General features: G+C 38.1%; 1 protein-coding gene across 1 annotated transcript in view; it reads left to right on the top strand.

The window, feature by feature from the left end:
* The window catches only part of COL4A1 (collagen type IV alpha 1 chain), a 72,727-nt gene extending 68,630 nt beyond the window's left edge, over positions 1-4,097 (top strand). The window contains exon 51 of the mRNA XM_031056155.1: positions 1,185-4,097. Within this exon, the coding sequence (XP_030912015.1) occupies positions 1,185-1,266 (82 nt within the window). The 3' untranslated portion in view covers positions 1,267-4,097. The remainder of the gene's footprint in view (positions 1-1,184) is intronic.
* The last annotated feature ends 10,707 nt before the right edge of the window (positions 4,098-14,804 follow it).

Genomic DNA, 14,804 nt, shown 5'->3' with positions numbered 1-14,804 from the left:
TATGTTTGAGTAAAATGCAGCTAGTGGTAATAGGCTTTGTTCTGGTCTCCCACACATGAGTATTTTTCAACACAGGCTCATTTGCTCTATATGAATGTTACGAATATGTTGGCATATAGGTCAGTTCCCATGTCTGGATAGCTTAGCTGGTCAGCAGACATTCCTCTGGAGTGCAGGCAATCACCCTCTTCCACAACAGTCCTGACTGATGCTCCTGTTACCCTTCATCTCTTCATGCCTTCCATCCAAATCTGTGAATGCTGCCTTGCCTGTCTCAGAATGAAGCAGGTTGTTTAGCCAGTTTTCACTCTTTCTTTGTCGGATAGCTGTCAATGGAGTAGGTAGAAAAACTGAGCACTGAGACTGAGTGTCACTGGGGCTGTAATAATCTTAACAACCAGAAAAACTACTGCCACAACCACTCAACCACTGGGGTAAGCCCTGAATCCCTAGGAAAGAGGAAGGCTGGTCAGAAGAAAATATAGAGTGAGCACTACAGTTGTTTCCATTCCTCGAGTCCTACCCTGAGACCTCTCAACCTCACACACTTTTCTGGCTGCAAACTGTGCCTCAGACTAATAAAATAATCCCAGATCAGGGGACCTGCCCTGCTATCAGAAATCACAAATACTTCTCAATTTCCTGTAAACTCATAATATTTTTTAATGAAAAACATTAAATGCAAGCACAACTTCATCTGAAAATGATTTATTTCTAGTTGCTAGGAGGTCTCTAACCTCCTTATGACAAGTTAGAGACTCGAGGCTTTGGTTTGTGTTTCTATATGACATCACATAATTTCCTTTGCCAGCTTTTCATTTGTCTTTAAAGTCATATGAGTTAACAGAAACTCATCAACAGTCAAATTTCAGCTTCTTTGCCAATTTTATTTTATTACCCAAATTCTAGATTGTTTTCAAACTGCTGCTTTAACATGTGGTGTTCGAGGTTAAGGAAATGTTATGCCTTGTGAAAGAACTGAACACTTCAGTAGGTGTGTGACATTTAAAACTAGTCTTACGATAGTTTGTGGCCAAACTTGGAAGTGATTACACACTGGAGAACTTAGGAACACCTTCTTGATTCAGCAGAGGCTGGAAGGGAGACTTGCATTCCAAGCTGGTGTTGTTAGTTATGAATCTGAAAGTTGTTAATGGGTCTTTTAATTTCTTTCTTTTCCATAGGAAACCGACTCCCTCAACCTTGAAAGCCGGGGATCTACGCTCAAATGTTAGCCGTTGTCAAGTCTGTATGAGAAAAACATAATGACTTTTGAATTTCAACTAATTTCACACAATATGGTGCTATTTGTTTAACAGCAATGAAGCCTAGACATATATCATATGTACCTCATTGTTGTCCAATATGAAAACAGTAAAGTGCCTTTTAGGAACTTGCATAACTAACACACACTGCTTTACTGGCCCTGTCCTTGCTAAAGAAGAAAAGAGACAACAAAGATAAGCTTCAAATGTCGACATGCCAAATGGCACTTTTGATCAAAGTATGTGTATTTTTTATATAAATGCAATGCACTGATAGAATAAAAAGTCAGCATTTATCCAGAAAAAAAATGCAAAGGTGCTAGGAGGTATGCAGTTCTGCCTTATACTGTTTGACCCCCCTTTCTCATTCTTGTAGTATATATTTAGATTCATTTTTCTTCCCCAGATAAGTTTGTTACCATTATCTAGGTGTCTTAAAATCCCAGACTCTTGGGTATGTACTTATTGTTCTTGTACAAAGAAATACTAATGTAAAAAAGAGGTTTGGGATTACAGACTGTGGTTGTTCAACATGTAACCATCTTTTCACAACATAGAGTGCCATCCTGCAAACCTTTGCTTCTGTTTGTAGCCTTTAGTCTGTCAGTATTAATGGGTCTACATCTGGAAGAAGTTGCCAAATTGGCTTCACAAATAGGCAAGTGTTTCTGCTATGTTGGTACTATGCAGCTTCTTTGTGCAGTAGAACAAACTTTCCTGTGGAATAAAGAATGATCCAGCAATGGTCAAGAAAAATATATATATAAATATTTTAGTAATTTATATAGATATCAACCATTAGGCAAAACAAGCTCTAAGTTTATAATTTCAAAAAGAAGCTTACAAGATTTTTCTTCTTTTCAGTGTCATGAATTAGGTGTTAAATGCCAAAATATGATGTGAAATGTTCAATTTTACATAGCCATTTCAATGCTGAAGTTGCAGAGACTGAACCCAGGTTAATAGTTATTTGTGTTTATAATAGTAAATTCTGCTTTGAGCTTATAGTCTTTATTCTGTATTTAATATTTTTCAGGGTTTTAAACACTACTCACACACTGAATTACTTGATTTTGAAAAGTATAAGGCCTTAATTTTGTTAATATCGTGCCAAAAAATTCTTCAAAGTGGCCTCAGAAATACTTCTAAAGAATTTCTATGCAATGATACCATTGTTTGAGCACATCTGTGTCCAGAAATGTTTTATGGACTATTACCATGCAAATACCAAAAGATTTTTGCAAATGCCAAGGCCTTTCTGTAATTTCTTACATGTGTATTTCTTAAAAATTCAAGTTTGTAATAAAACTATTTGTGTAAAAAAAAACAAACAGAAGAAAGGAAGATGTTTTTACTAATTTGTTATTAGCATTCATTCACAGCAATTAATTAATTTTAATAAGCCACCAATAAATGCAAAAGCTTGATGCAATCATAGATGATTTTTGTTTTGCACATCTTGCAGATGTACAAAGCATCTTCTAAAGGGGCAAATAGGGCACTGTATTGACACCTCTGTTGTTATCTTGTAAGAAATGAAACTGATAGATGAAACATGAGAAACTTATCACTGAAATGTATTTGATACAAACACATTACAAAAATCTGCTAACTTCATCTCAGCTCATGGGAATCAACAAATTATGCACATTTTTCACTTTTCCTTTGAATTTATTGTGCACAAACAGAACTGAATTATATAGGATAAAAATTAAAATATTTCATAAACTTTGCTTTTAAGTGAGCAAGGTGAATCTTGGCTCTGGTTGAAGAGGAAATGGGCCATGCTATCATTTTCCTTGGCAAAAGCACATAATTTGCTAAAGTTTCGTGTTGTTTTCCAAAATTTGTGAAGACTGCTGCTGCTGCTGTTTTGAACTTGTCTTTCAATTAAAATCCTTCAGGACATTCTCTGACCAAATGGCTGAAGGCTCCTGCATAGGAATTGGCCATTCCATTTAGCAATGATTCTTAACTCTCATGGAAGTTCTGACACTTGATAATCTTATTTATAAAAGACCACTCCTCACAAAAGTTCCTTTCTAGTCTGTAAAATAAAACAGTCTGATTATGCCTGAGCAGCCTCATGCAGGGTTTTCCCAAGGACGCTTGACATCCAGAAGAAGAGGAGAAGACTATAAGGTGATTCCTTGTGCCATCTAGGAAAAATTATTCAAAAATTGAGTCTTCACTGACTCAGAGTGTCCAAACTGCTGCTCACAACTCTACATTTTATCTCCTGGTCAGGTAGGGATTTAATTTGCTATGGTCAAATTGTCTTAGAACTGCCAGACAGTTGGGTTTTTAAAGTTCTTCATGTATGTTTAAATCAACTTGGTGTGTATGAACCTTTCTCTTCTCAATTGGGAGCATTTGGAAACAAGGTCCTTCGAAAATTTTTGAAAACTGCTTGAACTGTAGTTTGATGTCTTTCTTATCTAATAGCAATTATTTATTCTATAACCTCCAGCTCATATAATGACCTAAAACATTCTCATGCTAAAGATGCTATTTCTTAAATCAGTCACTAAACTTTTTGGTGCTTATTGAATATCAGTCAGATCTCCTGAAAATGTGTGAATGCTAGATTTTGATGCCCTGGGTGAAGAAGAGCCTGTGTGAAACACTGCCTTGCTTTCAAAAACCTCTTTAGTACCCCATATTCAGGCATTTATGGCCAGTGTTGTGGCTACAATAAAGTTCATCATGTGAACAGGCAACTGCTGAGTCATCACTTACTGAAATTGTGTTGCAGAAGCTTCAGGAGAAAATTTTAGAGTGCAGTACTTGAAGAGTCGCTGTCATGTTCCAAATAAATACATTTCTGAAACAGCAGGTGGTGCCCTTGCTCTCTTTGTGGTAATGCTGGGATGGACAGCTTTACACTAATGCCAAATACCTTGGTCTCTCATCTGCTAACATGACCCTATTGAATACATGACTATTTTCTCATGTCTCCATCTCTACTTTGACATGTTCTAGTCACCAGCAATTTTTCTTTTGAAATAGGAATGGATCAGTTTTCAATTAAAGAAATTTCTATACATACTGCAAAATAAAAATATAATTAAGTGATCCAATAGATATTTTGAAGCAAATGATGTCTTAGCCTGTGTGTCTTTTCTGAGAAATGTACATTCAGTCTATAATTATATCTCTTACTTGTTTCATAGTGATAACTTCCTTGATGAAATACTCTTTTTTCTATGTAACAGGACTCCTGAGAAAAATATCCCCATACTAGGCTCCCAGAAAGGTGACTGTATTCTTCATGACTGAAATTGTATATCTGCATGACTTTTTGAGAATTCCTTTCCTATTTTCCATTTTTTATAAATCTGTTATAATCTGCGCTAACTGCATGAGGAGAAGCATAAATACAGAGCCAGGCTTGTGGATCTCAGAGCACCAGCTAAATAGAAAATACAGTATCTGGCATAAAGAAAGACCACTAAATAGTTGAGTACCTGCCTGTATCTCCATCCCTTACTCTGTAAAGGTGCTTGGCCACGCCTGCACTGGGACTTCTGGGAGGGGACCAACAGCATTTTTTCAGAGGTTGCAGTGGAGCTTGTCTCTCTCTGCTGGTCACATTGTGGCAGCGATGTGCTGCCCACTGCGTTTCCACCTGTTCTTATAGAAATTATCTTTCTTACGATCTTCACATTCTGAATTAGATAACAGTGAGAACATGAGAGACCAGGGTGGATCTTTAAATGCATATTTCAAGCTCAGACAACTGCTGAGACCAGTGATGGATGGTATGGGATATAATTAATCATTATTAAGAAAAGAAGTGGCTACATGGAAGTGTTCCGCCTATCTGTTTCAGAGGAAAGATGGTAGAGAGAAGGTTCCACACAACCGTTAGTAAAAGTATAGTATGAAATGGATAAAAATTGTGAATTTGTAATATTGCTGTAGTCTCTACAGAATAATTATAAACAAAAAAATAATGCACAAACTTACTTTTAGCACTAACAGCTAAACAAGAAGCACATGTTCTTTGTGAAAGATGTACTAACAAAACAACCTCAAAAAAATTTTCATGGAAGTATAATCTTTAAACCATTCTCTTTCTTCAGAGTGTCAGAGGAAACTCCTTAAAAATGCAGAGGGGAGTGTGTGGGTTTTGGCTATTTCTCTCTGGCAAACAATAAGCTTGTTGTGTTGCTTGAGGTGTTAATATCTGTGGGAGGATAAACCATTACTACTTCTCATGAACACAGGAATGCTTCTGTTGTAAGATACTTTACCCAGTCAGGCTTACTGACACCACCTTCTATCTTCAGCTCCCACTGTAAGAGGATGATACTCAGAGCTGAATATTCTTTTTTACTTTTCAGTGTTGGCTTTTAAAGGCACATTCCAGCTTTTCATTGTTTTCAAACCAGAGAACAGAGTATAAACATTGAAAAGATTTAAAAATGTCTGAATCTTTAACATATGTTAGAGAATTGCCTTTTTTTTCCCCCTCTGGCTGTATGCAGTCAGCTGTATTTGTTATAATTGGTGTGCAGAGGATGGAAGACTTGACAGAGTGAAAGTTATAGATGGAACATGATCATTTGATGCTCTGTCAACTCCTGTCTTGCCTAAGAAAACATGTTAGATTTCATGCAGAATTGTGGCAGGATTAATTTGTCATCTCAACCCCATGAAGAACGATTTACGCTGTAGTAAATAAACATGTAAAATGGCTTGGGTAGGGGAGAAAGTCCTTGTAAAACAGTCTAAAGGATCAAACCTTTTTGTTATGCTTACTGCACAGCTTTTAGACCAGTGTAACTCATGGTGTGTTTTTGCCAGAATGTTCCTCTCAGTCTTACACAGAGTGCTCATTTCTCACCATTGTTTCCTGGAAGAGGTTCAAAGTGAAGAGAACATGCCCGGTGTTACCTTCTGCCAAAGCTTTTGTTATCTTTGTGGGCATAGAAGCTGGCAGTGGAAGATGTTCTCATCTTCCTATTTCCTCTAAATAATTATAGCGGTATTTTTTCCAACCTAATTTTGGACACGAACTTGTTTGAGAGATGTGATCAAAGTGTCAGCAAAATCACAGGGACTTGAAATGCAGTCACATGAATCCCATGTCAAGAATTCCTTCTGTGTACCACTTTCAGTAATGTATCTGGGAATCCCCACAGAAACACTGATTCCCAGGGCAGTCTCAGTACACATTGTTTTATAGTTATATTGGGATCCACCTCCTCCTTCCCTGGCCTGGATGTGTTGCAGTGTCTTTGGGACCTCAGGCTGGTAAGAAGGTGAGTACCAGGCAGAAGTGAATGAAGATTGCTGGTAGCTCTCAACATCTGCAAACAAAATTGCCATTTGCTCTTGCTTCCACATTGACAGACTACAACTTTTTCACAGATTATTTTTTGCTACCTTTGATCAGTTACGAACGGTCAACTGTCTCTGTTCAAAGCTAATACTATCCAGGCCTTTTGGCATTGTTCCTGAACTGAGGAAAGGACCTAGCCCAGGGTAATGAAAGATACACCCTGTCTAATTCTCAGCCTTTCTTTTCCCAATTAAAAAAAAACATAGAAAAGAAAAGAAGTTCTGGTGTCCAAAAAAACCACAAAGAAACCCCCACTGCATTTCTCCTTCCCCTCTCTTCAAAGGCAAATCTTACTTCAGGGAAAGATGTTGACCTCTTTAAAATAGGAAGGAAAAAATTGGAAATGGAAATTTGAAAAATTATTCCCTGGATTATACATTCACTTTATAACAACAGCTACTTACAGTAAGAAAGACAATATCTGAAATACTATAATCACCTACAGTTATGTGAGAATTTGAGGGATTCCCTGTAGAGGTCAGGATTTCTTAGCAGGAAAGCTACTGAAGCTGTGAAGGCTGAATTGAAAAAAAGTGTCTTCTGAACACAACCATATAATTGTGAAATAAAAAATTGTATTCAGATTGCAAAGATTACTGGGATTACACATTTCCTAGAGGAAGTCACTGTGACTGGGAGTCACAGGTACAAACAACTTGGACAAGTTGGGAATCTGCTCAGATGAGGTGTCTTGGTGCTCCTGCAAAGTGGAACTTAAGAGAACTGACGAAAAAAATTGAGTAGGTCCTCCTTGTCACAGGGCAAGGTTGTCTTGAGAGGACATTTGTGATGAGGATCTGAAAAAAGCAGCCAAGTGTGGGAACCACCACTACGAACATTATGGCTCTTCTGTGTAGCCTTGGTACCAAAACATTTTTTGGGTATTTTCTGTACTCTCCTATTGTAATCAGAGAAATCTTGCCAACACAGGTATATTAATTTTCAAGAAGTAGTTGCCAATACAGATACATCTATTTTCAAGAAGTAGTTTTCTTCCTAGAAACACACAGTAGAGAGGAAATTTTAAAAGTTTTTCTTTTCTATCAAACAAATTGCAGAGAATCACAGAAAGAGAGGGAAAAAATTGTAGTTGTTTGTTTGCTCTTGCAAGGCACTGAACATGACCTCTCAGGAATGTGTAGGAGAGGAAATGAAAAGCAGACGTGGGAAGCTGAAAAAGCAGTGCTTCTCCTCTATCATTAAGTATATAATAAGGTAGATTACATCAGTTGTTGTCCTAGTCTCCCTGGTGAACAGGTGTCATAGATACAGCACTGTCTAATCAAATATTAACTCATCATGTGGCAGCAGTGGAGAGGGAATGTGTAAGATCATCTACCTCCTTTCACATGTGGCCAAGTCTTCAGCATCAAGGTTCAGCAAAGGACATTCTTATCATTCCTATGGCTTCTTATGAATCTAATTTTAAATAGTTGCATAGACTCATGACAACTGATTTCTTTCCTGCTTCCTGAACAAAGATATGTTAGATACAAACATGAATGTGGCAAACTCAGACAAAAGTTATGTTTATGTACATTGTTATGCAATGAACCCACAGGAGCTTAGTACTTACTCTCTTCAACCTTTACTTAGAATAAACCGATATACAGGGTTTTTGTATTTCTAAGTTGTTTACAATTACAAATAAATGCCATTGCTCCTGTGAAAGGGAGATGTCTTGCTGTTATTTAGACAGGAAGGCAGTTCTAAACTCCTAAACAGGTGTGTCCCTGCTGGGTCATGGTCTCCCTAAGTGTCTGGCACTCCTGAATGGTTATGAAAACTTGTTTAGTTTTTGATTATTCCATTGCACTTGCTAGACTTTTTAATGTATACAACTTTACATAGATGCTAAAATGTTGCAGTGCTTTTAAAGTGACAGCTGAATCAGATATGTGGATATTGTACATAAGCTATCAATTAACCTGAGGAAAGGTGTCTGATGAGAGTCACTTTCTATCTTAGTCACTTTCCTGAAAGAGGAAAAAATCAGTAACATGGTATTCAAAGCAGTGCCTCCAAAGCAAAGTAACGGTAAGTGAAAGGAGGCAAGGTATTTTTTCAGGAAGTACATCTTATCACTTACTTTCTTTTCTTTGGGACCCAGGAAGAGTCATTGTAAAAGGAGAAACAATCACTAGGAGAGGGTATTCTGCATAACCAGGTATCCTGACATACAGACTTCTACAAGTGTCCTCTTTGATCCATCCTAGATGTCCTTTTTCCAAAATGAGAAGCCTAAAACTCCTTCACAGAGTTTCAAGAAGGGGATTAGAAACTCCTGCTATTTAATAGAGAAAGGACTTAGTAAACTGGATGTAAATTAACTTTAAAAAATCAGCCAGGGGAGTCTATTGTAACCATCAAAAAAAGGGGAGATTTGGAGCTATTTTTTCAATAAGAATGTAGGTACAAAAAATGTTAAGCATTAAGGCCTGACAAATTTGCATAGCTATTTGGTGGGATTGACTGGGCTAGCAGGACTGGAAGGCTAAAAGGGTTCTTAGTACTCAGATGGGTGTGTGGAGTGAGAAGCTTAATGGTGCTTCATTTCCATCTGGGCCCAAACCAGCACACCATCCCAAGATGTGTTATCACTTACCAAAAAGAAATGCACAGCTCTTGTCCATATCTGTAGTTCCTTATTACCAGATACTACCCTTTTGTGTTCAGGGGAGATTCTTACTATAGATTATATCTCTAAATATATATATTAAAATAATAAATATAATGCATAACACATTAAATCAACAGTTATTTTATATATATTTTACCTCTAAGGCCTATTAACCCATCATCTGTACTACTCATCACAAACTTTTTTGAAATTCATCTGACACAAGGGTGAACCCAATCTGTGGTAAGTAAGAGGTCTTGCTCAGTTATTTTAAATTATTCATTGAAGGTGGAGGATGTGCCAAGAGCTGGAGAGCTCTAGGTGCAAATGTGAGCTCTGGCTCAGCTCCACCTTGAACGGAGGTACAGGTGCAGACTGTTCCCTCTCCTCCCTGTTTGCTCTTGGGAAGAAGCCCAGCACAAAAAAAAAAAAAAAAAAAAAAAAAAAAAAAAAAAAAAAAAAAAAAAAAAAAAAAGGCAGACAATCTGGTCATGAGCTCCAGCCTGTTTGTGGTGTGGGCAGTCAGTGTGTTAGGGCTGATGATATATTGTGGGGTAAACTTCTCTGTGGCTGGGATATGACCAAGGTCCTTGACTAAAGAACACCACACCTGCACTACCCTGCAAATACAGCTGGTGCTACCCTACTCTGCTTCTGCTCAAGTCAGTGTTAGTTCATGGGAGAAAGGATGGTGAGGCTTAAACATATTGTGATGTATTTTAAAAGAGGCATTCAAAGCACGCTCTGCTGGGCCACCTGTTGATGATAAAGCCTTGTCAATTTATTTGAGATTAATTGAAGATGTCTCTGTGGATTCTGTATTGTATCACCTTCAATATCTTTCAGACACCTCAATGTGACAGAGGCAGTGAGAGAAGGCAATCTTCTTGAACTCTCACTTCTGGAAAGGAGACCAGTAAAGGCTTGTCATCAGTTTCTATTGACACAAAATATTTTAGCAAGCACTTGCCATTTTAAATATTGTGGGAAAAACAAAGTAGTCATCTGCCTCCTCTAGGAACTTTCATAGTTCATGAGACTAATAGTTCCTGTCAGGTAGCTGGAGAGCTTTTTCATTAAGCATAGCTCACAGCCCTTTTGCATTTGGTATTGAAAGCACAGGCTCCAGCCTTATGCTACCCAGAACATGCTGCATATTTTAATAACTTCCTAGAATCACTCATCTTTTGAAAGAGGCACAGCACTGTGCTGCAAAACACAGAAAGAACAGCAACGAGTATACAGGATTCATAATCTCTGTACAATTTGGGCAGAAGTGTAATACTCTCATTGAAAGGCACTAGATCAGGCTCTGGTATGATCTTAGTGAACTTGTTGTCCTTACTTTTATGTCATCCTCAGCATGTGCTGTGACTTGATCTAGATTTAAATTTTTTAAATAGCCATGTTATTGGTGGGTCATAGAGGGTTTGTTACAGAAGAAAAGGAACACAGAATAGAAATAATCTCTTGTTTTTGTAAGAACTAAAGGCTCATTACCAACAGAGAGATTCTACTCCAATAAACTTGTACTGATGGGACAGGTTTAAGCACTTAATCCTTTTTCTGCTCCTGTTATAACAATTCCTAGAATATGGCAATGCTAACAGGATGTTTTTCATAGAGATTAAAAAAGATTATTCATTTTAGTGACTCATCTCTAGCCAGTCCATTGTTGAAAGCTCTGGTTGATTGTACAAACAGTGTGTTTTCCTAGTGAAATGAAAGCAAACTGAAGAGACCTGGTCTTTTTCAGCCACCATTTATTCTGACCTTTGTTTGCTGTCTGTTATCAGTATAACAGTTAAAATCCCAGCAAAGTCTAGTTCTCTTCAGTGTGTCCCATGTGTTATCCCAAACATCTGTCTCTCCCTGTGCCCTAGCTCTCCAGGCTATTCAGAGACAAACACCACCACAACATGGTCCACTCTTGTTTCAGAGTGGTGTAACCTCTGTGTGTCAGTATTAGGGACACATGCTCATCTGGTCCTGCTTAGAAATTCTGGGAACAATAGGTCTCAGAAAATTTTCTGCAACAAAAGAAATTCTCTTTTGACAAGGTAAAAGGTACAGCTGGGTGGAAGCACAAGAGCAAGTAAAATGCTTCACAAAAAAGACACAAAAATATCTTGCATTTTACAGAAAGGCAGGAATTGTGCTGCTGAGTAAGGCTCCATCTTCCTCTGCTATATGTACAAAATGTCTGTCCCTTTTATAAGGGCAAGCTATAAACTCCTGGTAGAATTAATTTTGTGTCCTTTTAGTCTGCTTGGAAAGGATTTAAATAGTGAGAACAAACAACAAAAGCCTTTACTTTAAAAAATACAGCCTAGCTTGGAATATGCCTTTTAACAGTAACTTTCCTGGTGCAATTGAAGAGCTTCTTACTTTATCTCCAGGGGGCTATCTGCATAAAGCCTCTCACTAATTTTTTTTTTTTCATATGTGGGGAAGTGATTTGCTTTCTAAGAACTACTTTTAATCTTTCCATTTTTTACATCTTCTTCTGGCTTGTTACTTACTACTTTATGGTCAAGAATTGCCAGAAGTCTTTTGAAGTATAACAAATGCATTTATTCAAGATAGCTTTTTGGCCTATGTTCTCTAAATAATTACTTTTACCCAGTTAAAAAAAGTAATTTTCTTACACTGTAGACAAACTGGACTTCAATTAAACATCATGAAGCAAAAGTTGCCTGGAAGAATTATTTTCCTGTGAAATAGGAAATATGTGTTCTCCTGACATCATTGACGTGACACATACTGCCATCTGGGGTGTTCTGAGAAAGCACCTGGCTTGCTTCCTTACCTGCTGCTCTTGTCCTTTCCCAGTGGCCACATCAAAATGCAAATATGTCATCAAAGGTCAGCCTTTCAACCTTACCTAATGCCATTTGCTCTAGGCTTTTGCAATTAGATTGATCACCCCCATTTCTTGCGGGCAGAGGAGTTGAAGCCAAGATGCCCAGGAACCTTGGGCTGTGAGTAGAGCTGGAGCCCAAATTCTTCACACAGTGCTTGCTCTGAGCCCATGTCCACAGGCACTGCTGTCTTTGTGTCCACAGATCCTGCCAGTACTTTACAGTGGTATAAAACCATTACTTCTGAACTCTTCACAGAATCACAGAATGATTGGGATTGGAAGGGACCTCTGGAGGTCACCCAGTCCAATGCTCCTGCTAAAGCAGACTCACTGAGAGCAGGTTGTCCAGGATTGTGTCCAAGTGGGTTTTGAATGTCTCCAGAGAAGAAGAATCCACAACCTCTCTGAGCAGCCTGTTAAAGCATCTTAAGAGACCATATGATAATACTACATTTATAGAATATTTTTTGTGCTGCAGTATTTACCCCAAATCAATCATACCTTATATTAAATTCACTTTTTCTGCTCCACTTTCTTTCTCTGTACCTCGGTAATTGAATGCTAGTGAAGTGCCTAATCTGACATGTTATTAGATATGTGTCTGTGTGTAGGTCACTAAGAGTACATTAGGAATGCAGTGACATTCGTCATTCAAACTATTACATCGACCAAGCCCCTGCAAGTGTTAATGATTTTACAACTGACTGCGCTCTGTTATGTCTCAGGTTGGCATATTGCCAAAGAGGGATTTTTAAAAATTTTCTTTAATAAATAAAAATTCCCTTTACTTTCCACATTGGTATCCTCTTACGTGGTATTGTAGTGCTTAGATACTTTCAGAGGAATGTGAAGACACATTGAGTAAGAAACAAAAAAAGAGGTTAAATTGCAATCTACTCCCTGTCCTATGTTTTCTTTCTTTGTGGCAGATGACTGAGGTTCCTATTACACTGTTCAGTCTTCCAGGGACTGGAAAGAAGGTATTTCATTGCCCTCAGGAACTCAAGGGGGTTTGTATTATAATGAAGTAGCAAGAAGTTGTTTCAATTGGTGCAGTTGCCAGGAAGCTCACAATATATCTTATATCTTTATCATTAATCTGGTTTCTTCTTACCATAGGCTGAAGCAAGTATGGTAAACTGTATTAAAAATCAATATCATTTAGTAAAGTATGATGGAGAGAACAAGCAGGATTTTTCTAGAATTTAGAAATAAATTGTCCGTTGACTACTGCTGATGGCTTAATCTCCTCTTCATTCTGTGAACATTAGGATATGAGGCCAGCTGGGGTTTACGAGATACTTCCAAAGCAAGGTTATTCCAGCTAGAAATGCAATCTGCTGTGAAGTCAAATCCCCACAGTGGAGGGAGGCTGCTGAGTCTTTGCACTCTGCCAGAGCACAGGCGCTGCCCTGATCGAGTGCAGCCCAACTGGAGCCACAGCTATGACAGGACACTGGGCAGAGACGTGGCAGCCTGGAAACTCTGTCCCTGGTCATTATGTTCATTGCTGCTATAAAAAGACTTCAGTCAATTACAAATTTTGTCAGAACATTCTAATAAGGATGGAAGGAGAAGGTCATTTTGAAAATAGCTCGTATTTATTTGTCTGTCAATGCTCATAAGAAATTATACACATACACCAGATGCTAGACTGGCTGTGCCCTTTGTTCATAACTCCAGCAATTAAAACAAAACCAAGAATGTCCAAGTGGTATAGTTTTAATAATCCCAAAGATTAGCAACTAATCCCAAACCATAATGAATTTTCCATCAGCATGACTTGTAGGTCACTGTCACTATAAATCTAGTCTAATAAAGCTTGTTACCCAGAGGAATGCTCATGGCGTGCAGAAGAAGAGAACAGAAGCCAGGGTCAGTGATGGAAAAAGTACAAATAATAAAACATTGCCTGGAAGGTACTGTATTAACAATCAGTAGATAACAAAGCACTCAACTCAACTAATACTCAAATACTTCACAAGGAAAATACCTTTAAGGAGGTAAACACCCATCATCTTTTCCATTTACATCACTTTCTGTTCCATTTAATCTTAATAATAGTCTTTGTGTCACTAGTAGAGTCCTTGGTTTTATCATGAGTGTTCTTTGAATGATTGCTGGGCATGTTGGGTGAAGACACTGGGATTTGTGCGCAAGTAACTTAATTCTGGACAAAATGCTTCCAAGTCAGTAATGCTCTCCAAAGACAAAGATCTGTGAGGAGAGACATATCCTTGGCAAAATGGGAAAAAACTACTCTGGTCGCAGCATCCCTTTGCTGAGCATGTCATAGGAATACTACCAGTGTACCATGAAGTTCCAAAAACTCAGTCCTAAATTGCTCTTTGCGACCCACAGACACCTGAGGCCATGGGCCTATGGAGGTATGAAGTTCTGGTGCAGATTAAATATCTTAAAACCAAAACTGTGAACCAGAAGCCTTCTTTTCAGAATCTGGGTTATGTGGCAAGGAGGTACTTGGGATTACCTTAAAGTCACTTGTGACTAAACACTGACATGACACCATGGCCTGAGGGAATTTCTGTAATGGTATCAAAAACATATCCATGAGAACAAACAAACCTTTGACACTGACACCTGCAATGTTGCAGTCAGGATGGGTGGACAATCAGAGCAGTAATGAACCAGTTAGATGGTCGGGCTCAGAGTCTCAGGGTCAGGGGATCATTTTTCTGCCTGGAACAT

The sequence above is a fragment of the Geospiza fortis genome, unplaced genomic scaffold, assembly GCF_000277835.1.
Source record: "Geospiza fortis unplaced genomic scaffold, GeoFor_1.0 scaffold192, whole genome shotgun sequence".
In the NCBI taxonomy this organism is placed as follows: Eukaryota; Metazoa; Chordata; class Aves; order Passeriformes; family Thraupidae; genus Geospiza; species Geospiza fortis.
Note: the sequence above shows the minus strand (reverse complement) of the source record. Positions and strands in the feature narration are given on the sequence as shown.